The sequence below is a fragment of the Engraulis encrasicolus genome, chromosome 19, assembly GCF_034702125.1.
Source record: "Engraulis encrasicolus isolate BLACKSEA-1 chromosome 19, IST_EnEncr_1.0, whole genome shotgun sequence".
Taxonomy (NCBI): domain Eukaryota; kingdom Metazoa; phylum Chordata; class Actinopteri; order Clupeiformes; family Engraulidae; genus Engraulis; species Engraulis encrasicolus.
Genome location: NC_085875.1, coordinates 3,347,516 through 3,372,847, shown reverse-complemented (window position 1 = coordinate 3,372,847; position 25,332 = coordinate 3,347,516). Strand labels below are relative to the sequence as shown.

The 25,332-nt window shown below is 44.1% G+C and overlaps 1 protein-coding gene across 1 annotated transcript in view; it reads right to left on the bottom strand.

Annotated features, from left to right (window-relative positions):
• Positions 1-341: 341 nt before the first annotated feature.
• The window catches only part of LOC134434825 (brain-enriched guanylate kinase-associated protein), a 25,311-nt gene continuing 320 nt past the window's right edge, over positions 342-25,332 (bottom strand). The window contains exons 2-7 of the mRNA XM_063183442.1: positions 10,615-10,779; positions 8,815-8,881; positions 4,004-4,111; positions 2,899-2,982; positions 1,220-2,393; positions 342-1,159 (exon numbers count right to left, since the gene is read on the bottom strand). Coding sequence (XP_063039512.1) covers positions 573-1,159; positions 1,220-2,393; positions 2,899-2,982; positions 4,004-4,111; positions 8,815-8,881; positions 10,615-10,779 — 2,185 coding nt within the window. The 3' untranslated portion in view covers positions 342-572. The remainder of the gene's footprint in view (positions 1,160-1,219; positions 2,394-2,898; positions 2,983-4,003; positions 4,112-8,814; positions 8,882-10,614; positions 10,780-25,332) is intronic.

The window sequence follows — 25,332 nt, the reverse complement described above, 5'->3', positions numbered from 1 at the left end:
TATAAAGTTAAAGGGACACCGTGTGAGATTTTTAGTTGTTTATTTCCAGAATTCATGCTGCCCATTCACTAATGTTACCTTTTTCATGAATACTTACCACCAGCATCAACTTCTAAGTATTCATTATGACTGCAAAAATTGCACTTTTCATACATGAAAAGGGGGATCTTCTCCATGGTCCGCCATTTTGAATTTCCAAAAATAGCCATTTTTATCTGCAAAAATGACTGTACTTGGACCATACTATAAAATATTTGTTTAATACTTAGTAAACTTTCATGTAAAGATCAAATTTGGCAATAGGCAGCCCAATTTCAATAAGCAGCATAGTTGCAGTACCTTTTTTGACCATTTCCTGCACAGTGTCCCTTTAAAACCTGCTGTTAGCATGCTGGCTATTTGGCAACTGACACGATGGTGTTTCATTAGATAAATGTTTGTTTTATAAGGTAGAGGAAATGTTCATCTGCATGAGAATGAGGGTATGAAACACTCTTTTAGTACTTTTGTTTGCTATCCGTGGCACCCCCCAAAGTCTCCCCAGTTCATTTGAAACACATGGCTAAGCTTTGTTAGTTCATCAGGGTCCCATACAGTTGTGCTTTCGTCAGACTGTCTTTTCGGCTGAGCCCTGTAGTACCAAATTTCTGGTATTGCCTGGGCGTTTTCCGTTGGGGGGGTAAAGGGGGTGGCAGGAGAGGACGTTTATAGTGATGCAGAGTGGAGGAGGAGGCTGAGGTGTTTCGGGGGCTTTGGTGCAGACTAGGTTCTGCTGAGCTGTTCGGACTCGCGTCCACGTCCACACACTCCTTCTTCATACTCCTGTCCCTATTGTTTTTCGAACTCGCTGAATGGAGTACGCTTACTTCCAACTCCTCCTGGCTGTCATCTTTCGATGCTCTGTAGAGGCTTCTCTTCTCTTGCCGGCGAGGAGGCAGCTTGGGGCCGGGACTTGGCCTCGGACTACTAGCCGACGTGGGTGCGGCAGCTGTGACACCGGCGGTGTATGAGAAGGGCTCCACGGTGCGGCCCAGGAAGACGGAGTCATCACCCTTCTGTAGGCTGTTGTATAGGGGCCCCAGCTTGGTTTTGGTGGGGCTTGTTGTTGCAAAGTGGCACTCTGAGAAGCTGAAGGGCGACACACGGCCACTCTGCCCTCCTCCTCCTCCTCCTCCTCCTCCTCCACCACAACCACCACCACCGCTGCTACCAGGGCTACGGTAGGAGATGGCGTTGAGCTCTTCCACGCTTAGCTGGCGCCAGCGTCGGCTTAAATCCTCCTCACAGGCACGGACGCCCACCCCCACCCTGCTGCTGCTGCTGCTGCCGTAGCTCTCCCGGCTATCTGGCCGCAGTGCGTCTGATGACGAAAAGACAGCGTTATTGCGGGGCGGGAGGTGAGGTGAGTGGTAGGGCTCACTGAAGCATGACGGTGTGCGCCTGTAGGAAGGAGGGGCGGCGGCGCTACTGATCTGCACACCGCCCCTGTTGTTCTGTGGGCTGCCAGTAAGCTGACCCATGTGCTGGAAGCTGCGCGATTTCTGAAACCCCAGCCCGCTCCCCCTTTCGTACGACGATGCGCTCGTTTTGCGCTGGTAATCCGTGCTGCCGGCCTCCCGCCAGTCCCTGTGGAGAAGCTGCTGGGAGGAGGAGAGAGCTCCGCCCAGGCCCAGGCCCAGGCCACACCCAGCTTTCTCATCGGAAGTAGCACTGAAACCGGAGTACGAGCTGGACATTGGCAGCGATCCAGCGGGGGTGAATTTGTGGAAGGACGGATGTGAGGAGTGATGGCGGTGGGACCCGAAGACTCCAGAGGCAGAGGACGCGGAGGAGAGAAACCCGTCCGCCCCGACTTCCACAACCCCACTACTACTCAGACTGCCGTCGTCGTCGGGGTTGCTGTCGGTGGAGTTCTGAGCGTGCAGCAGCTGCAAGCCGCCGGCCTCGTTTCCCTGCATGTCCATGCTCTGCCTCCGCTCCTGCCAGCGCTCACGCCTCCGGTCCTCCAGGGGGCAGTAGAGCGCCGTGTCGCTGCTATATAGGTCCGGCATCTTGTGCCGCTGCTGGAGTTGCTCTCCACCTCCTCCTCCTCGTCCCGCTCGTCCTTGTCCTCCTCTCAGCCCCCCTGTGATGGTGCTGCCCTCCCCGATTCCGATTCCGCTTCTGTCCATGGAGGACCTGAACACGTCAACATCCGGATGTTGTGGGCTCGGCGACCGTGTCCGTGGGCTGATTCTTCCTGGTTCTGGCTTCTCCAGGACCTTGCCGATGACTGATGCAGGCACGGAGGAGGTGTCGGAGTACGGGGAGTGGCACAGTGCCGCCACCGCACGACTGTGGCCACAATGCTTTTCCATGTGGGAGCTGAGACGGTCCTGGAAGTCAATTGGGAGCTGTAAGAGAAAAGAGAGCAAAAGCCAACCTGGGGAACTCCCATACTGCCTTAAGTTCTACACAATCGTTCTGATCTGAAAGACAGTATGGAAGCTTTGCTCAGAAACGGACCAGATCATGGCCCCTGTCTCTGTCCAATCAGGGAGCGGGTCGGGTGTGTCATAATGGCCAAGTATTCCGACATTTACAGTGTCTCTGTCCAATCAGAGAGCAGGGCAGGGTGTCATAAATAATGGCCAAGTACAGACCTTATCTCACTTGTGGTAACCAGGCAAGGATCAGAGCAGAGGACCGGTGAAACAACTGTTCGTGTGAATATAAGAGAGCCATCAGATTGAAAAATAACAACTGTCAAGAAAGAAAAATGTATGAAACAAGAGTGAGAGAAAGATATTGGATAATTTTAAAGGAACGAATAGTTGACATCTCGAGGGACCAATGGACCAATTTGCACCAATATGAAAACTAAGCAATTTCAATGCAAATATGTAGCTCTAGTTCTACCTCCAATACCTTGTGCGATTGGTAATGAGTTTTCCCACACTGCAGAAGCTGAGCTGCCAGGTTGCAGTCCTTGCGATACACTTCCTATGGGAGAGAGAAGGATAAGATAAGGAGTGACCATTAAAATGTCAAGGATTCTAACATTTGAAAACAATGAAAATAGCATCACATTCGAGTTTGATTGCTTGATTGACTGCTTTATTGACAGCACATCATTTTTTTTTCCTTTACAGGAACACTGTTCTTCCTGTGGTCAAACAAATCTTACATTCTTCCTTTCTCTTTTTACAAATCATACACACACACAACAGAGGACAAAAAAAACAGGACTTACACACAAAATAAAATAAAAACAAACACAAAAGAGGAATTGAAGGCTTGTCACTCATACAGGTTATACGTTGGTCCCATTACTGCCTTTTACCATATACAGAGGGCAAAAAATATAAAATAAAAATTTAAATATAAAAATATAAATATAAATTTTGGCATCTCAAGGCGTCAAGAGAGACAACATTTTCAGCATATCCCAATTTGAAACAAATGCTTTCCCTTACACAATGTATATAGAAAGCATTTCATTACATCTGTTTTCTGTCAGGGAAAGTTAGGTGTGTGCATGCCAACAGATTCCACTCCAAATCATTTTGTCCTGTGCAGCGCGCAGACAGGGAGTGTTCTGACTCCATTCTAACCCATGCTGCTACTACGAAATGGAACTTGGGTCTGATTTTCACTAGTGGGTCATGAGCAGTCCCATTGAAAACAAAGGCACACTAGGCTATCTATGTTGTTCTCCGCGTTGAGTGTTGAGCTGTTTCTATAGTGTCCCATTGGCATGAATAGCGCTACACAGGTTCACAGAATATCCGATATGAATGGAGGGTTCGATGTTAGGTGAGCATACTAATTGAGACGCCCTCAATGGTGTCTACACTCAAAACCTCAGCCCAGAGGACGGACAAACAACTGGAGGAGGTATATGAACACATTGGTTCATTGATCCCCCTAATAATCCTCTGCAGGTTCCCGAATCACTCAACCAATAAACCTGTGAACCACCTAACTTGCATGAGGAGTATGTGTACTGTACAGGCATACTTACATTGTCTTCTCTGAGCTTTTTAATGGTGATTTTGGCCTCCATCAGGTGATTGTTGAGGACAATGATCTCGTGGCTGAGTGCTCCTTTCTCCTCTTCATGGTGTTGCTTCTAAGTGAGACCCATAGACAATGCATTCGGTTTTTAGATGGAAAAATCCCAAGAAACAATAGTGCTTAATTTGTGTACAGAACCTGTTTGCCTACAAAACCTGGAAAATGAATAGGCCTACAAATGAATACCTAAAAACTGAGTACAAACTTTAAATCATTGTGAAGTAGGTGGTTTTTAAAATGCATATAATTTCCCAGAAATGGTGACACCAATGTCACCACCTGTTCTAAAAGAGACATCCATTCTGGTCCAGACGCTGCCTGCTGGCAATGCGAATTGCACGATTCTACTGGAATTTTGAACGTTCAGTGACCGTTTCAGGTCTCATAGCATACAGTTTCGACAAGTGGTGACAAAACATTAATGTGATATCTGTAATTTCTATTACATTTTGAAATGTACATGAATTCACCTGAAACACCTACTTTTCATAGGCCTAGATATAAGGCGTGTATATGTTTTTGGGATGCCCTGTACAAGTCAGTGATACTTACTGAATCTATTTTAGAAAGGCACTTCATATTCTCATTGTGAACCCCTTAGTCACTGAAAGTTTAATTAAGCTCCTTTTCCACCTCCCTTTGAGTTAAATCATTGCGTTTTACATTTCTCCAGTTCTTCCAGCCATTCTCTGAGTCTGCTGACGCAAATTCATCCTCCAATTATCTGGTCACAGCTGGTCCAATATGGTCCATTGATACGTATATGCTAGCTTGGACATAATAAGTAATACTGGTAAATACTGGCAAATTATTTTCACAACTAGTGAAAAGATGCTTTTTGAAAACTCAATTTTAATATTCCATTCACAAAGGGCACACTTGTTCTGCACTGAAGTGTGCGTGGGTGTGCCTATGCATGACATAGATGACAGATAAATCAATGGAAATAAATTGATATTCAGAATCAGACCTGACTCGTGTTATTCATCAAGTTATTCATAAGGACTTTGGCTTGAGTGTTGCAAAGATTTTTAGTCTATCTAAGAAATAAAACAGGTTTTGACTTCTGCAATTTCTTTTTGGAGTGAAAGAGGATTTGATGACTGACAAGACAACTAATTCATTCAGGCTGAATCTATCCTAGGTCAAACCTCTGGTTAAAGGAAGACCAAATCTTAATGGCACTGTAGCGCTGTGCAAGAAGTGGGAAGAAGACACTAGGGATGATGTTGAGTAGAGAAAGTCAATAAATGCATAGATTACTCTGATTAGATGGATTTAATTAATTGTTTTCCTTAAAAGGTGAAATTAAGCCTAAGCAGGGGCAATTTTAATTGCTTGATTCATCTGGTCTCTGCAGCCCATTTTAAACTAAATTAATATTGCTCATGTGAGACCGGATATTGAAAGACGAAAGCAGTGTGTAGAGTTCTTTAGTACAGCACAATTGTCTTCCTTTTATAGAACCGAATAGGCGGGAAAGTAATTGCCATTCTGTTTAACATTCATTAATATTGCGTTCTGTCTGTCAGGCTCCCTTCTGCTCCCTCTATGAACGTGTGGAGTTAAATCATCTGCATAAAGAAGTCAGATCGGATACTAGTGGTGTCAACAATGATCGATTCGGCGATCCGAATCGATGCGGGACATGGACGATCCAGAATCGATCCGCCAAGTTCCAGAATCGATCCGGCAATTTTTTTAAGTTTCAATTACTTCCATGGATATTTCGGGAGCAAATGAATGTTAAATTAAATAAAAGCACTTCAAAACATTGCAAGACAGATACAGACTGATACAGGAAACAGCCAATAAATTGTTGCTCAGTATCTGACTACTTGTATTGCCTCATCATAACTGATTAAACATTTGCTTTGCTTTCAGTAGAAATGTAATGCATTGCAATGCATTGTAGAATTGGATCGGATCGGATCACATAGAATCGGATCGAATCGAATCGCTACCTCCCGAATCGTGATCGAATCGGATCGTGAGGGCACCATTATCGGATACCCAGTATCGTCACAGATGTGGGATTCTTCAAATGTTGTTATGTAGCTCCAATAGCTTGTGCCTGCCTTCCCCCCCTCACTCAAAGCTGGAGAAACGGTTTCCTCAAGACCTGCGTTTAGTTCGACCTTGACCTTGTGCCTTAGAGAGAAAGTGTGCCTGAGTGTATGTGTGGATAGCATACAGCATGCATACGTATATGTGCTTCTCCTTATGTTATAATTTTACTGTCACCAACATTGTAATGGCTATATCTTAATATGTTACTTAAGGCTCTCTGTAATGTCATAGCAATGTTGTTATGATGTGGTTGAGTATTTTCAGCAAATAGTGAACAGGCCCGCTGGCCCTCATTTGCACCAAGAGGCTACATAAGAGCTCTCGGCTGACAGGAAATGTCAGACCTAAAGGTCAGACCTTTTCTGACCTAAGTCCTTAAAGAATTGCAGCTAGGAGCAGTAGTTTGTGCTGAGTATACTGATCACAGCACATGTGCAGCCCAGTTCGTGATTTATGTCAAATATTTTCAAAATGTACGCTGCCCATTTACAATTTGAATCTTTTCATGAATATTTAGAAATAAGTTTAGTGTTGCAGCTAAAGCTGTTTATAACCGGTAGGCCTAACTCTAAATGACAGAAATGGAGAAAGTCCACCTATTCATGCATGAAAAATAATGTGAATGTCCTAGTTTACCGTGTAGGCCATTGCACTTGCTCACTCTCTTTCCCTTGATGTGTTAGTCTTGTGTCACTAATTGGGGTTTAGGGTTGGCATTGATTAGGCTACGGATGATATTGAACCATAAAATCCCTTGGGGTCTTCAGTAGAACAGTCAAATAGCATGCTCTCATACTTATTTCTCTGTGCTGTACTTGGTGAATGAATGGACACTCAAGTCTTACTCATTAAGTGTGTCTAACTTTTAGGTCTGTGCAACCAACTCTTGGTGTTTGTGAATGTAATGTGGTACTGCTCTCCTATGTTTTGTTTTTAATATATCCTTGGGTGTTGCATTTTTTCCCTCTATTCTGCAAGCTAACTCCATTGTAGTGCAGCACTTAACAGCCTTGAATGCTGTAGCTGCAGGCTAGAGTGGGTTTATTTTTTCTTCTTCTTTTCTAGCTATATGTTATTTGTCTCGTCCATTTCTATTACCTGTGACCATACAGTACATTGCTGGAGTACAGGGTTGCCTACTGAAGTGTGTGTGTGAGAGACTACAGTGAAAGGCTATTTTTTTTATCTTCTGCACTGTTTGACGATTGAAGGGTGTCCAGTGTTATTGTGTGAAGCCTATTTTGCCCTTATTGCACCAAGCGTGAATCGTAGTGTAACAGGACGTGTGAATTCAAGTATGTTACAAAACAAGTGTGTACCACCAAGCATGAATCCAAGTGTGTAACATTAAGTGTAAATTCCAGTGTGCAACAAAGCATGTGTGTTTGCACCATGGGGGTTCTTAGGGCCCTAGCATCTCCCTGGTGGTTCGCCGCCTCAAGCTCAGCAGTCTTCTTCCTGACCACGCCTGTGTCTTTGTAGATATTTACTTTTTCTTTTTTTAGTTGATGTATTGGTTATTTTCCTATTTTGCTCCTCATTACAACTGACTGTGGAAGCCAGACTTTTTAAATATGTATTTTATCAATATTTTTTTTATTTTTTTCTAAGACCTGAGTCAGTGCGCCTCATTAGGTATTTGGTCCCTTTCCTTTCGCCTGCAGCTAGCCATATGAAAGCAAGGAGTGGCGTAGTTCGCTCCATATCTGGGGTGTTGCACTCAGGGCCGCTGACAGCTTTGGCTGGGCTCAGGACAAAGACATCTGAAAGGGCTCCTATAACAATCAATACAATGTAATGAGGATCCAATTCTGGGGCCCCTCTCTCCCTGGGCCCGGGACAAGTGACCCCTTTGTCCCCCCTCTATCAGCTTCCCTGGTTGCACTAGTGTAACCTACCCAGTGCTGCTCACAGCACAAACCTACAGTGCTGCTTAATGATACCACAACAGCTGCTTGATGTTTGAAGTCATTTTAACATAATGTGGATATGAAGGTGAAGGGGTAGTGACATCATCATTTTCAAAAGACAGTGGTCTCCTTTTGCACATTAAAACACAGATACTGTATGATACGTCTTTGTTATAATATCATTAGAAAAGCACACTGTTATTGGAAGAAATACCCTGCTAAGGCTCAATTTTGGTTAAATTGGCTGGTCTACACTCTTGAGTTCATGTCTAGCTTTCTATTGTGTGGTTGATGGATACTACAATTATCTTTGATGTGTCAGTGGCTGATACAGGTTCCAAGTTCCAAATGGCAGATTTTTCCCGTTTCTCCCATCCCAAGCAGTCCAATTGGCTGGATAACCGCCCAATCTGGCAACACTGGATACAAGTCAATGAAAAAATATATCCAAGGCACTCTTCTTCTGGGTTAAAAAGCTTTTAATAAACAGCTAGTTCATAGTAGAACGGTTAAGAACTAGCTGTTTATTAAAAGCTTTTTAACCCAGAAGAAGAGTGCCTTGGATATATTTTTTCATTGACTTGGATGGATCCTTCGTAAAGGATAACCAAAGAGCACCTTCGCCAAAACTTCAGTGAACGCCGAAGCCCTCTGACCCTTTTTCTTTGTTCTGAAACTCTGGCTACAGGTTCCAAGTTATTAAATGGCACCCCTGCTGTCTCCCAGCCTCCCACTGAGTTTCCCCTCCGCAGGCGGCCGCATCATTGGGTTTCCTCACCGTATGGTGTATCTTGTCCTCCAGGTCCTGGTTAATCCGCTGCAAGGCTGCATAGCTGCTCTGGACCCTACGAGAAAAGAGAAGACACAGAAGTCACCTTGTTAGACTCGTTAGTGAAAACTCTTTTTGCTCTTCACTAGTGTTGAAGCTGTATAGCCTATTAGTGGGACGTCAGTTTGCAATGGACACTATAACCATAATAACCAACAGGGACTTACATGCAGTCAGGGTCCAGTGGAGACAATGGCCCTATTAGGACGGGACTGTGGTTTTATGCATCTACTCTCTCCAGGCTTGCAAATCGTCGCTGTCCAAAGAAAACCACTTATCTCCACTATTATTTTTAGTTTTTTATGTTCGTTCTTTATTTATAATAAAATATAAGACAGTACTACTGGTCAGTCTCCATGGGTATATGTGTATGATAAATAATTTAGTAGCCAACTTTAATTTTGCATTTTTTTTTTTTTTTGAAAATGTGGTTTTATAAATCAATACATAAAAAACAATGAGAAGTGGAGATAAGTGGTTTTCGTTGGACAGCGACGATATGCTGTTACAATCTTGAAGAAAGCATTCAGTTTTGTTGTAGGAAGATGTTCTAAAATGCTTTCGCTGTCAAAATCAGACACAATAATGGATACTGATGGGCTAGTAAACTAGCAGGCAATTATTAAAATTGTTCAACTGGACCAAATGCCTCCATAGATTCACCGTAAAATGCACACATGCATGGCTCACACATCATGACAAGACTGTCACAGCGGTGTGTGAACAACGGTTCTGTACGCCTTGCTCCTGCGTGTTTTTGGGTCATGTGCCATTGACTCCTCGCCTTTTAGTGACATCATCTCATTTAGGCACATCTCAAATGTCACATAGCCACATTTGGGGGACCGTGCACTATTCCGACATACCGCTACTCCGACATCCGACATGCCGCTATTTGGTTAGGGTTGCAGGGTTCCCTAAACTGCTAAAAGCTGAGCAACGTAGCACAAACCACAGACATGGCATATCTCGGTGGGAAACGTGCCGGTACTCAGACAATAGACATCAGTGTCGGAATAGCGGCATGTAACCCCACATTTGAGGTGTCAAGACAAATATCTGTGCATGCAGTCATTAATGCATTCTGGGCTGAAAATGTTGCTTGATTGTTCGTGTCTCAAACTGAGCCAAACGCTGTTCCAATGAACTTCTTGCAGCTTCGTTGGGAGTATGATCGACCGCCTTCCCCTTCTCCCCCTTGCGTTTGTGTCAATTACAGGATACGGATGTCGTATAAATCCCACTCTACCTGTGCGCGAACTTAGCGAAACACAGGGCGATGTTGTGCCCGACCGCGTTTCTCGTCTTCAATTGGCTACAACGGCTCTATGACCCATAGGGGAGCCGTTGTAGCCAATTGGAGATGAGAATGGCTCCCTTCTGATTGGCTTTCATTTGACAGCGTGCACGCGACTGACAGATGTGTAAATGCCGTACGTGAAGACCCCTGGTTTTATCACGTTTTGCAAGTGCAGTGAGTGAGAAGAACACATTGGGTCTTTCTCAAATGCAAGGCCAGTGTCCTTCCAAGTGTATCAGCCTAATTAGTCACGCCCAGTGATTGGATACCCTTTATTAGTCATACCCAGTGATTGGATATTCTGTAGAGTTCACCAAAAAGTATCCAATCACTGGATGTGACTAATTAGGCTGCTACGCTTGGAAGGACACTGGCCTTGCATTTGAGAAGAACACATTGTAAACCTGTACCTGTGCAGTGGGTGAGAAGAACACATTGTAAACCTGTACCTGTGCAGTTTGTCCATGAACTTGTCCAGCTCCTCCTGGGCGCGGCGCAGCTCCGTCTCCAGGTACTGCCGCGTGGAGTCAAACTCGGCCTCCAGCTGCTCCAGCTTGTGGGTGGTGTAGTTGAGGCGCTTACGCAGGTTCTCCTCCTTCTGCTCCTGCAGAGAGCTACAGTCAGACAAGCACACAGGAGTGGGTTAGAAAGGGGTCGATCCTGGAGGTGCTGTGGCGCAATGGCGCGCTAAGACACTGTGCCATATTCAGGCGACCCGGGTGCGAGTCCGGCCTGGGTTCTCCTTCTGCTCCTGCAGAGAGCTACAGTCAAAACAAGGATACAGGAGTGGGTTTAAATATATATATTTTTAGGGGCTTTTTATGCCATTTGACAGGACAGTCGAAGATGGTGACAGGAAGTGAATGGGACAGAGAAGCAGGGGGGGATTGGGAAATGACCCCGGTCAGACTCGAACCGAGGTCCCCGTGGGTGGGCGTGCAAGCCCAAATGTGGGGGGCTTAGCGAGGAATGGGTTTAGATCAGGGGATTTCTTTGCAGCCCTTGAGGCCGTTTTATTCGGCCCCCGATGTAATTTTAATGTTATGCAGCTTCACATGAAATATGATATATTTACCTCCACCAAGGAAGTAATGTTTTCGCATTGGTTTGTCCGTTTGTTTGTTTGTCCGTTTGTTTGTTTGTCTGTCTGTCTGTTAGCAGCATAACTCAAAAACCAATCATCGGATTTGGACGAAACTTTGTGGGTTTGTTGATAATGACCTAAGGTACAAGGGATTAAATTCTGGTGGTGATCCGGATCACGAACCGAAACCAGGACTTTTTAAAAATATTCTGTCTGCAGGGTAACTCAAAAACTAATCAACTGATTTGGACGAAACTTTGTGGAGTTGTTAGTAATGACCCAAGGAACAAGTCATTAAATTCTGGTGATGATCCGGGTCACGAACCGGAACCAGGACTTTTCAAAAGATTCTTCACTATCTAGACGCCCTCTAGTGACCAGAAATTGAATTGTGGGGACTCCACAAAAACAAGACAGAAAGACTTAGGATGTAACATAGTCAAATGTATCAAGCAGCGTCCTTGGCGGAGGAATCTTAAAAATTAAGTTATATTCAGGGGACCTAAAGCGAGGGTCAGTTTTAAAGGTGGCTGCCTTCAATATGGGCGTATAGTGGGTGGTGTAGTTGAGGCGTTTACGCAGGTTCTCCTCCTGCTCCTGCAGAGAGCTACAGTCAGACAAGGATACAGGAGTGGGTTTAGATATTGGAGGGGAGGTGCTGTGGTGGCGCAGTGCGATAAGACACTGGCCGTTTCCCAATGTCTAGTGTGCGCCCTTCGAAGCGCCCTTCGTAGTCTTGCCCAGTGATTGGATACTTTGCAGAGTTCCAAAAAAAGTATCCAATCACTGGGCGTGACTACGAAGGCTGACACACTACCAAGGCTCATACACTTGACATTGGGTAATGGTGACTATTCCATATTCAGGTGACCCGGGTTGGACTCTGTCCTGGGTCTTTTCCTGACCCTACCCCGTCTCTCTCTCCCACGTACTTCCTGTCACCACCATCACTGTATCTATCATAACAAAGGCAAATGGCTCCAAAAAGACCCGCCAGGTTGATGGGGGGAGTAATCAACCAGTGCTCTCCCCCATCCTCCTCCATGACTGAGGTACCCTGAGCATGGTACCGTCCCACCGCACTGCTCCCCATGGGGCGCCCCTGAGGGCTGCCCCCTTGCACGGGTGAGGCATAAATGCAATTTCGTTGTGTGCAGTGTGCAGAGTTCACTTGTGTGCTGTGGAGTGCTGTGTCACAATGACAATGGGAGTTGGAGTTTCCCAAGGGACTTTCACTTTTTTTTTTAAATGTTTGTAAAAAAAGATTTCACAATACAACATGGTCAATGAGACTAGCCTAACTCTTACCTCCATGGCTCAGGTTAATGGCAGATTGCCTAGACTGTCAGTGAAAATGTATGACTGGGATCTAATGGACACATCAAAACTATCTTCCAATCCACATCACCTTTCACCCCAGATCACACATATAATGCTCTTCAAAATTAATGATAACCAATGCTGTGTTGTTGAGTGTAGGCCTACTTGTTTAAAGTAATTTGTGAATTGTGTGCGTGCAAAAATATGCAATTATTTGGTCCACACAAGATACAGTAAGTCACATATCTGACGTGTTTCGCCACTTTGGCCTCAGCTCATGGCAAGTGTGTGAGGTCCACATTGTAGTCTCTTGCCTTATCTCACAATCTCTCTCTCTCTCTCTCTCTCTCTCTCTCTCTCTCTCTCTCTCTCTCTCTCTCTCTCTCTCTCTCTCTCTCTCTCTCTCTCTCTCTCTCTCTCTCTCTCTCTTTCTCAGCCATATAGCCTACAAAGTACAAACATAGAATAGAAGAATAGAATAGACCTTATTGTCATGCCAGCATTAAAATTGCCTTTGGTCTCACAGAATAAAAACATAATATAAACACGAATAGACAAAACACACATACAAATCGCTGCATCCACCCCCCTCCAATCAAACATGCTGAGCATGGTCAACACAGTGAAGGGTGTTGATAGACATGGCCAGAATAGTAATGATTTTCCATCCTGGATCACAACACATCTCACAACACTACTAGCTGTCCCTGTGCAGCCAATGAAAATGGATTTTGATGCCAGGCTGAATGCTTCTGTACTGTGTGTGTATTTTTTGTTTTGTAGACATATATGCTTTAGTAGGTGACAATCAAGAGATCCATGGTGCAGTGGTGAACTTTTTCAAGAGTCGCTGGCTTATGAAAATTACCCCCAGAACAAAGTGATAGTTGATCCAAGAGAAAAGCAAACAGAACAACATCGTATCAACTGAAGGCATCAATTAATGGCAATGTTGCACTTTGATGAAGGACTGAGCGTCCGAAACCTTGTGCCATTAAACTTTATGCGTGCCACATTTGGGCTTGCATGCCCACCCACAGGGACCCTGGTTCGAGTCTGGCCGGGGTAATTTCCCGATCCTCCCCTGTCTCTCTGTCTCTGTCTGTATTTAATTAAAAGCAAAATACTGTACAATTAATCAATTAACATTATTCCACTCAGACAGTGAATTCTCAGAGATTCCCCAGATGTGTTGACATCAGAATTTTTTTTTAGCCCATGATCACCAAATCAAACAAACAAACAAACAGCAGCAGCAACAACAACAAATAGGATCGTCATTGCCCATACGATTTTCATACAAATTCAAATCTGATGCAGTAAGGTATGAGAGAACTTAATCATGTAAGACAACTTTTCAAAATCAAAAGAAATAATTTCAATATGCAATACAAATTATCATACATTGACTGACTTCATAATAATCACCATACTTCAAGCTGTGGGTCACATGACACTGCCTCTCTCTCCACAAGAACACAGGCTGCCTGAGGTGTCAAGACAGACAGACAACTTGTGAGTGCGACTGAGCAAGTGACAGCTAGCAGCACAGTTCACAGTTCTGTAAAACACACATCTCACTCACTCACTCATAAAATGCAAATTCAAAAGTATAGCACCTGTTCACACAGTTCACACCCACACACGCATATGAACACACACACACACACACACACACACACACACACACACACACACACACACACACACACACACACACACACACACACACACACACACACACACACACGCGCAAGCACATTGATATGCAGTGTGGAATAAATCAAGGGGGACACAGCAGGCTAGCGTACACTAAGCAACCCCTCCGTTCTGGCTTATGTAGCTCTTAAAAACAGTATACCATCCAGACAGACACTGCTGTTATGACCTTCAACAGAATTTTGATTTATTTTTGAATGTAATGAAACGAAATGGTTTAACCTGTGGAGTATGTTGTAACATTGAACATCCTTCACTTCTGGTGTAAATTGTAAAATAATGGTAAGGTTTAGGATTTACACATTTCCTGCAATCAATTACAGCAGAGATGTGCGTGTTAGCTGTGTAAAAATAACATACATCATTCTCGAATACAAATATACTTAGATATAAACCCAAAAGCAAAAAGGTTTCAGTAGTTTCCTGCTCTCCCCTATGTTTATCTTAATTACAGAATATATCTCCTTCCAATCTACCAATATCACTGTTTCTTCAATCTTTACCATATACAGTGAGTCCAATATGTATTTGATCCCTTTCTGATTTTGCCGGTTAGCCCACTAATAAAGACATGATCAGTCTATTAATTTATGATAATATGTATTCAAACATGGAGAGACAGAATATAAAAAATAAATTCCAGAAAATAACTTAAAATAATATATTTTAATTTATTTGTATTTAATTTAGGCAAATAAGTATTTGATCCCTCTAGCTAAAGAATATAAAGTGCTTTGTGGCAAAGCCCTAGTTTTCTAGCACTGAGGTCAGATGCTTCTTTTAGTAGATGACAATGTTTGTGCATATAGTAGAACATATTTTTGCCCATTTTGCACATTATCTCTAAAACATTATTAGAGTGTGGCTGTAGCTTGGCAAATGGGAGGTTCAGTTCTCTCCATAGAATTACTATAGGGTTAATATTTGGAGACTGTCTAGGCCACTTCACGACTTTAATATGCTTCTTATTGAGCCACTCCTTCGTTGCTTTGACTGTATGTTGTGTATTATTGTCATGTTGGGAGATCCAAAAATGACCCACCCTTCAGTATAGTGGTGGAGGGAAGGACGTTTGCACTCAGGATTGCACATTACATGTCTCCCTCCATCCATTCGTTGACGATGTGAAGTTGTCCTGTGCCTTGGCCACACACACACCCTCAAACCGTAATGATACCACTTTCATGCATGATGGTGAGGAGGGTGTTCTTGGGATCATAGACAGTAGTACTCTTTCTCAAAACACATTGAATTGTGATAATGCCAAACATCTTGATTTTGGTTTCATCTGACTACAGCACCTCCTTATCATATCCTAAATCAGTCTGATGTCCGTTGGCAAACCTCAAGTGGGACTGCACAGGTTCCTTCTGAAGTAAAGGTACCATGTGTGCACTACAGGAATTTAAACCTCTGTGGCATTAAGTGCTACCAGTTGTTTTCTCAGTGATTTTGGTCAGTAGCTTTGATATCATTGCCTAGTTCATACCGTATAGCTCTAGGGTGATTTCTTTCTGTTCTCATGATTATCAAATCCCTACAAAAGGTCAAATCTTGTATAGAACCCCAGACAGGCTGATGGATAGTCATTTTGTATTCCTCACATTTTGGAAGAAATGCATCAACAGCTGGGTCATTAATACCCAGTCTCTTTCTTGTGGCTTTGCAGCCCATTTAATCTTTGTTCAGGTCTAAAATCGTGTCCCTGATATCATTTGACCACTCTTTGGTCTTTCCCATGCTGGTGAGGTTGGAGTGTGACTGATTCACTCATACTATGGACTGATTCTGCTGATTCAATGTGTCTTTTATGCATGTTAGTATGTACAGGTGTCTTTAATTCAGATGACAAGTTGATCGGAAGTGCCCATCTGGTCTGTGGGCCCGGAACTGTAATCAGTTGGCAGGGGATCAAATACTTATTTTGCTCGATGAAATGGAAATAAATTAATATATATTCTTTTCAGTTCATTTCTGGATTTTATTTTTGATATTCTGTCTCTCCATATTAGAATACATATTATCATAACATTTATTGACTGATCATGTCTTTGTTAGTAGGCAAACCAACAAAATCAGCAAGGGATCAAATACATATTGGACTCACTGTATCTGTCAGCCCAAATCAGTGGCGTGCACAGACATTTTTGGGGGCAGGTGCTTGAGGGTTGGGGGGTGGGACTCCATGTGGAACTTCCGGCTAACTTGTAGGCTATAGAGGATATGGTTAAATATTTTTATATATCATCAGTACATAATTATAATACGCTTTTAATTGTCAAGTATTTCAAGAGTATCATGTCAACACTGACCATAGTATATTAAAGCAGACAAAGCTTAGAAAAAAAAACTTTAAAAAGGGCATTTTTTTGTCCAGTAGGGCAAAGGGGCAGGTGCTTTAGCACCGTCTCATCTCAATAGTGCACGCCTACGCCCCAAATGATGGAAAACTGTTGTGAGAACTGCTGAAACATCTATACGGTCTCCAAAACATCTCCCAGGCATGCATGAAACAAAAAGACTTATTGTCCTAGGTCTGGTTCAAACAGGCTGGGCAATGCATTCGAAATTACAGATGTAGCCTACTTGCCATTTCATCCACATCACACCCTCAAATATTCAGCAGTGAGACTTGTCTCCGGCATCGGCATGGTCAGCCAGTGATGCATGCCTCCCTCCAGGCATAGCGCATCGACTCCAGGGTTGGTCTGGGACTCAAAAAACAGCCCGGGTATTTTTGGCATAGACCAGCCATTCACCTAGCCCCCTGCTTTTGTACGATATTATGATTAGATCAGTCCACTGTCTGTGTTAAAGACAGACCAATGGGTCAGCCCATCTAAACTGAGGGGGGGGGGGGTCACTGAGGGAAAACAAATAAACAAACAAAAAAACAACAAACAATGAAACTACTACTGAGGCCTGTTGGCCCATCGGGAAAATGCCCTGTATGCCAGATGAGCAGTCCAGCCCTGTGATCGACTCTAAAACGGATTAGGGTCAGACCTCATCCCAGCCAGCCCTGCCCTGCTGGCCTCCCTCTCATATCCTTCACCTGGGGAATGAGGGCTACTGCAGGCTTCTATTCAGGGCTGGACTGGCCATCTGGCATAGTGGGCATTTGCCGGTGGGCCCTGCACCCTCGTGGGCTCCTATTTTCAGAAAAATGAATAAAAAAAAAAATAATAATATATAATCATTTAAAATCTCTCCACAGAACTGACTCACCGGTGGGCCCCGCACCCTCGTGGGCCCCTATTTTCAGAAAAATGAATAAAAATAAATAAATAATATTAAATAATCATTTAAAATCTGAAAATAGGGGCCCACGAGGGTGCAGGGCCCACCGGTGAGTCAGTTCTGTGCCACTAATTATAAGGAGCCCCTTTAAGTCAAAAGTGCCCGGGCGCTATATTCCTCCCCCAGTCCAACCCTGCTTCTGTTGATATATGGCACCACTGCAATGTGCACTATAATGAAAATCCCTCTGACCAGTGCAGCAAACAAAGCTCTGGGTGAATAAATGTCTTGTCCAATATCTCTTCCGTTATTTCTCTCTATTGACACACTCTCTTTCCCTATCTCCACCGCACAGTGCTAATGTCTCCACCGCACAGTGCTAATGTCTCCACCGCACAGTGCTAATGTCTCCACCGCACAGTGCTAATGTCTTTCCATCCAAAATGATTATGGGCACAGCAGAGATGACGGGTAAGCAGTGTTGCCAGATGTACGATAATTATCGTATTTGTACCATAATTTGTCCATTTTGTCCTCATACGATCAAAAAACATAATGCATGATCATTTCAGAGTTGTCATTCAGTTCATTTAGATGCCTTGAAACAACAATTTGGGTCTTGCACGACAATTTCCTTCCAAAAAGCCCCCAAAAACGATAATTTTGAGGTTTTTGTACAATAATTCAGCATTTTCAATCTAGCAACACTGGGTAAGCAGAAGTTACTCGACTTTACGTTCCGTCTTTTGTATTGGCCAGACAGTGTGCTGCAGTCAGCCATTATCCACCATTGTTTCCCAGAGAGACAGCACAGGGTAAATTATACATGAAGTTGTCTGCCTGTCGCCACGGTCCTGCCATGTGTGATACTGGGTTTAATTAATGAAGGGCATCTTTTATTTTGTGCTTATCACGTGCTAAAGGTCAAGGAAATGGATCAGCATTCTAACTAACATCCTCTGCCCTCTGCTTCTCCCAACCCACAGGAGGTTTGGAAGGCTCTGTGTGTGTGTGTGTGTGTGTGTGTGTGTGTGTGTGTGTGTGTGTGTGTGTGTGTGTGTGTGTGTGTGTGTGTGTGTGTGTGTGTGTGTGTGTGTGTGTGTGTGTGTGCGCGCGTGTGTGTGTATGCGCGTGAACATACATGCGTGAGTGTGGTGGGTGGGTGTGTCTTTGGCTGATAAATTGTGTAGTGAGATGCACAGAATGCGCTCTCTCTCTCTCTCTCTCTCTCTCTCTCTCTCTCTCTCTCTCTCTCTCTCTCTCTCTCTCTCACATACACACACACACACACACACACGGCCGCCGACAAGGGGGGACAAAGGGGTATGTTGCCCCAGGCCCTGGGAGATAGGGGGCCCAGAATTGGGTCCCCATAACATTGTATGTATTGGGTGAGGGGGCCCTATCAGACAACTTTGTCCCGGGCCCAGCAAAAGCTCTCAGCGGCCCTGCACACACACACACACACACACACACACACACACACACACACACACACACACACACACACACACACACACACACACACACACACACACACACACACACACCTGCTGTGACATCCAGCTCTCTAATCATCCAGGTCTCCTAATGAGGAATGGTAAAATTTTAATGCAGAGAAGCAGTTGCTCTTCTGGAGGCACAGAGCCAAGCAGATTCCCTGGATGTAAAGCCTTCAGTTGATGCACCGTCTCTGCAAACTCTTGCTCGCTCGTTTTGCAAGTCTGATAGTTTAGTGGTACAAATGAATCTGCCTTGATGGCATCCTGAGACGGACCAGCGCAGTGTTCTTTTGCCATTCCGTATGTTTAGAATTATGGGCTGGCTGCACAATATATCGAAAATGTATCGAAATCACGGTATCAAGAGTGGCAATATGCGTATCGCGAAAATGACTTAAATACCGCGAACAAGTACAACATTTCTGTGCAGTCCCAATCGCTAGCTGAATATCAACAAATGCGCCCCACACAGACCGACAAATCAGTGACAAGAAAAACATATTAGTTTCTAAATACCGTTTAAATATCGTTATCGAGGTATTGCATGCCACGTAGCCCTATTAAGAATCCAGTGTTGCAATTCAGGAAATGCATTTTTTTGTCCACCTTATGAAATGATAAGTAGGCTGGCTACAGCATATGAGTCTCTCCCATATTTTCAGAAATCCATGAAATCCAAATAAAATAAATATATATAATAAATCCAAATAAATAAGTTTGCTGTAAAGCCAGATTCACTGGCTTCACCTATCCACCCAATGTATTGGCATTACGTAGGCTATAGCTGGACAATTCATTTCAACAGGAGACACTGGGTTTGGTTAAAAGTTCAGGGATAATCTTTAGACATTACTATAAATGATGTAACAGTCTCTTGGCAGCCATAACTGCCAGGCTCCCCACGCTGACTGTGATATGCTGGATAACTGCCCTATAGGTACAAATGTCAATAAATGTCAAAGAAACGTCCCACCCTCCCCTGAGAGTGGCAGCTTTACATTTGGTTTCTCCAATGTGAGCACCTGAATGTCAACAATGAAAACAGGAGAGAAGAACACAATCCTCAGGGGTGGGGGGTTACCTTTTTCATTCGAAGGGCCACTTCAAATTCCTCCAAGGGCCGTATAAGTCCTCCAAGGGCCATACGGAACACAAACCAGATTCCCCCCCAGCACTTTAGGTCTATACATGTTTTTTTGTTGCTGTTCATAAACGCTGTGTTGTGAGGAGGGGCAAGACACTGGCAGCCAACCACATGAGCTAATTTTTTGACCGACAGCGGTTTCCAACAATCAGAGGTTGAGTTGTACGCAGCCAGGGTCGCGCAGCCAGGGGAAAACAAAACCCATGCATATGAAGATGGCCACCTTTACAACAGACCCCACCTTCTATAGGTATTGCAAATCATAATGTTGATATTATATTGTCCTCAAGGGCCGTAAACGAGACATACCGTAGGTTCCCCATCCCTGCTCTACAGAGAAAGCATTTTTTCCTCTCTCCCCCCTCCCCTTTTGGTGTTGATATTATTGTGCTCATCTTCTCTAAGCAGTATTTACATTTTAAAGCTCACCCTCTGCTGGAAATCACTTAATACTTTTACACTTTTAGAACCACCATTTTAGAATGGCGGTAGGTCACATTGAGTTCCATCACTCATGCTGCATGTGAATGTGTTCCACAGCCATGAGGGTGCAGGGCCCACCCGGGAAAATGCCTGTTATGCCAGATGGCCAGTCCAGCCCTGTCCCTGACACTACTCTATTACTACTTCATTACAACTAATTTCAACCTTTATGTCCCATTATCTCTGAAATGAATAAAGACAAACACCCCATTTTCAGGTGTTGTTTATGACCTTATAGGCTATGTTTAGACAAGAAACCAACCATTTTAAAATATAAGTTTTTCCATGCTGTGTGTGTAATTTGTAGAGCCAGACAAGAGCTTTCAAACAATACCTCAGACATCATTTTGTGACTTACACTGACTGATATAATCAAGGCTGAATGCATAGTGTCCTACCCTCATATGTAAACCTTCGCTAGTCTGTTTCTCCCAATATTGGTGTCAGATTCACACAAATGCAGTTCTGGGGTGCTACCTTGCTACTAAACAGGCACAGCAAGTATGATTGAAATCTGTGTCGGTCGGGTCCCAAAGTGTCTGATTTCACGTGAAATGACCCATCAGTAATGGTTTCAGTTTGCCAAGACCAACACTTTTTGTGATAATGAGCAGACCCCTGACTAAGAGGAATTGGTTACTCTTTCCCAAACATAATTTGAGAGTTATCAGACCATTTATGCCTAGCCAGGAAAGTCAATGATAATCAGGCTAAGGTCCCGTATCCATTCTGCTTTCAAAGTACCATAATAACATGTGCCCATGACTGCCCACTGCTCACCATTAGACTCTGTTGACAGTGGTTTACAAGCTCAAGGCCTGAACTCTCTCTTTGGCAACTACAACTGATTGAACTCTCAGACTTTTTCTGTCTTGATTAAAATGAAATTGTGATGCTTGTCACAGCAGTGTACCTACCAAGTCCAAACTATTGCCTCTTTTCCACTCGGTTTTCTGTTAGGCGTACAGATCAACACAGCGTGACTTGGAAGCCACTTTTTGCTCTTCGATTGAGCTGTGTCATGCCCAATTGAATAGCAAAAAGTGGCGGCCGAGTCGCGCTATGTCGAGCTGTACGCCTACCAGAAAACCGGTAGTGGAAAAGAGGCACGAGGGAGCCCATGACCACACCCACTATCAAGAAAATCCGGCACCGACTGCTTTTGCAATGAGAGCATGCAGTACAGGTGAGAGTTAGGAGAAAAACAGAGAAACCAAATCTTTGAGCCATAAAGTGACCCACATTATAAATTAGCCAGATGGGACAGCCTGGTCCTGACCATCCCATAATAACTATCATTTTATTTAGTATTCATGGTCTGGCATTTGTTTGCTCTGAAGCGATTGTAGGAAGCGGGAAGTTTGCATTCAGTTATGGTTTGAAATTATTGGACACCTCTCACCCAATCGCTGGCAGTTACTCAACAACAACATAGCGCAGACCAATGGCTCTGGCGCAGATGTGTACGTCATTGTCACGAGCGTCCTCCCCCTTTCGCCCCCACGTGGGGGGCGTATTCGATTATTGGCTGTTTTCTGGGGGGGCGTTGCGATCAAAATTCTACTGCTCCAGGCACTCCACAGAGAAGCACGGCCAGACTACAGTAGTGGCGGAAGTACGTAGGATGGCTCGCGAGGCTAAGATGGGACAGCAGTACAGGGTTGAGAATACGTAAGCACAGAGATACAGAATACTCCTCTCTGTGGTTTTTCATGCTTTTGACAGTTTTGATAGATTTCCCGCTAGTTTCGCTACAAAAAAGGCTGTTCTGTTTCACCCTCTAGTGCTTTCAAGCTGTGTAACAATCTAAGAATGGACGAGATAGGTCACTCTAACAATGCTGCATAGTCACTGAAAAAACTCCTGCAGCCAGAAATGAAGCCATACAGAGAATGTCTATATATGAGAAAGCTGCGGTCATAAATCAACCAAAACACATACACATTTATAGAAGGCCTATTCAGGCTAAAATTCACCCACACTATACAAGCTCACAGCCAGTTGCACATGGGGGGTGGGGGGGTTGTAGCATATACAATACAATACGACAAGGATTTATATAGCGCAGTATCACAACTAGAGATGCACAGGATCCAAGATCCGGTTCCGGATCCGGCAGGATAATAGGGTTTTTCACAGGATCCGGATCGGGCAGGATCTTAAGCAGTGGATCCGGTATCCGGCAGGATCCTAAAAATCAGGATCCGGTGCATCTCTAATCACAACTATGGTTGTCTCAAAGCACTGTCAAAATACACATACACATACAGCAGAGATTCTTTAAGTATAGAGATATGCCAACATAATAGGTTTCTATGGGCACCTAATGTGACCAGGTTCCGGTCTGCCTAAAGGGGCGTGTCATAATGCTCCTAGCATTGAATAGAACAGTCCTCAGGTCTGCCTAGGTCTGCCTAAAGGGGGATTTCCCCCCCAATAATAGAACCTGGAAACAATGGGCCAATGGAACCTCTCTCTCTCTCTACTCTCTCTGACATACAGTGTATACACATTCCCACATTCACACACCAGCTCTGGAGGCTGTCAAACGGCGCCAATTGACCGGGGTTCCTGTGAGAAAGTTAAGTGCACACACACACACACACACACACACACACACACACACACACACACACACACACACACACACACACACACACACACACACACACACACACACACACACACACACACACACACACACACACACACACACACACACACACACACACACACACACACACACATGCGAACACACTATAACAATATTCCTAAAGAAAGATGACTCTGGAAGTGTTCTTAACATAGCCTAATTTCATAACATAGTATGCGGGTGTGTGTGTGTGCGCGCGCGCGTGTGTGTCCATTGTCCATGTGCTTGTGGAATCATGCTTCATTGACGCCCACCTCTGTGGAGAAAACAATAAAGTTTCCCTGCTGTCAGCCTAGCCACAACAACTTTTGGGGGACTTCTCCCCATTCAACATCCCAATTGCAAATAAGAAAATGACCTTTGAATTGTGACGCCATCACGAGTTCACAAGTACAGGGGAGGACGGGAGTTACTGTAAAGGAAATAAACCTAGGTAACAGACTAGACCTACAACGTGCTCCTCGTGTATTTGACATGAACTGAGACCGAAGGCAAGCGTATATAGCGGCCAGCGCTACTGATGCACCGCGGCTAAAAGCTACACTGCAGACATGCGACTTCTCTTGTGTATTCCAAATAATCACATAGTTTTGCACGCACACAACTCACAAATTACTTGACAAGTGAAGTCGACAATCACACCATTGGTTATCACTACATATTCTGAGGTACAATACTGTATGTGTGATATAGGGGGAAAGGTGAGGTGTATCTGGAAACACCTGGGTCTGATCTGTCTATTAGAACCCAGCCAATTTTGTGAGTTCTCAGGCCCCATGAGCCGTCCGAAAGGGGCAGAGACTTCGGCACCCCTGATGTACGTTGGATAAAAAAAGCGGCAACTAAGTATAATCTACTGAATAATTATAAACCGTGGTAAAACCATGTTTAGTTTTCAGAGCAAACCCATGGTTCGGTTTATAGTTAAACCATAGTCAAACCAAAAACCGTGCCAAACCATGAAATCATGGTTTACCATGGTCGATTTTCGTAAGGGCCACACAACCACTTTCCATCTTTTATGTCCATTTGTCATTTTTGTATGTCCATTGCCGTGGTGGTGATACTAATTTAGGGGCCCTAGGCGAAATATAGACATGAGGCCCCCTGGAGCTATTTTGAGTGTCATGAAAAGCGCTATATAAAACCTACCGTATGTATTATTTTCGCTATATCATTTACCATGGCAGGGCCGCCTGTTGGGGGGGCCCTACAGTGGGCCGTTTTGTTGGGGCCCTAGGCAACTGCCTATTGGTAAAACCGGCTCTGCCCATCAACACCACGTTCTGCACCCCCCCACTTCACCACAACAGTACTCTGGATATATCACTTACACCCTGTGGACAGCCTCACCTCAGTATGGCTGATGTTTGCAAAATGTCAAAAAACCTTCAGCAGCAAATTCAATCACAATTCTGCTCTGCTGCTGTGGGTGTGTGTCGGCGTCTACTGTTGAAACCTAATCAACACTCTCCTCTTCACAAGTCTGGGGTACGTTTCTCAACATTATCGATGCTAACAAAGTTAGCAACTTACTTGGTTACAAATGCAATGTCCCATTGGAAACTTAGTAAGTTGCTAACTGGTTAGCAACAATGCTTTCGAGAAACTGGGTCCTGGTTGGTTAAATCTAATCTGACACAACATCATTACTTTTCCCCATGAGCAGCCCACATTTTGCACATGAATACAAGCTGAAGCTTAAAAAAAGTTACATTAAGCCACCACATGGTATAGCCTACCATACAATAATAACCATTTGAACCAGCCAAGCCAAATGTCAACAATGTGATATGAAAGCACAAAAAGACAAATAAAGATACTCACTATATATACACACCAACACACACTGACAAACGCTCTCTGAACTGTACACACGCTTGTAGAGGAACATGGTTCTCACATTTGTTTTACTTACAATCATATATGGAAATATATAGGGATGGTTCTCTGATCTCCACAACATCTTTAGTCTCTGCATCACCCTGGCTCAACTGTAGTGCAATACTAGTAATAGTTTCC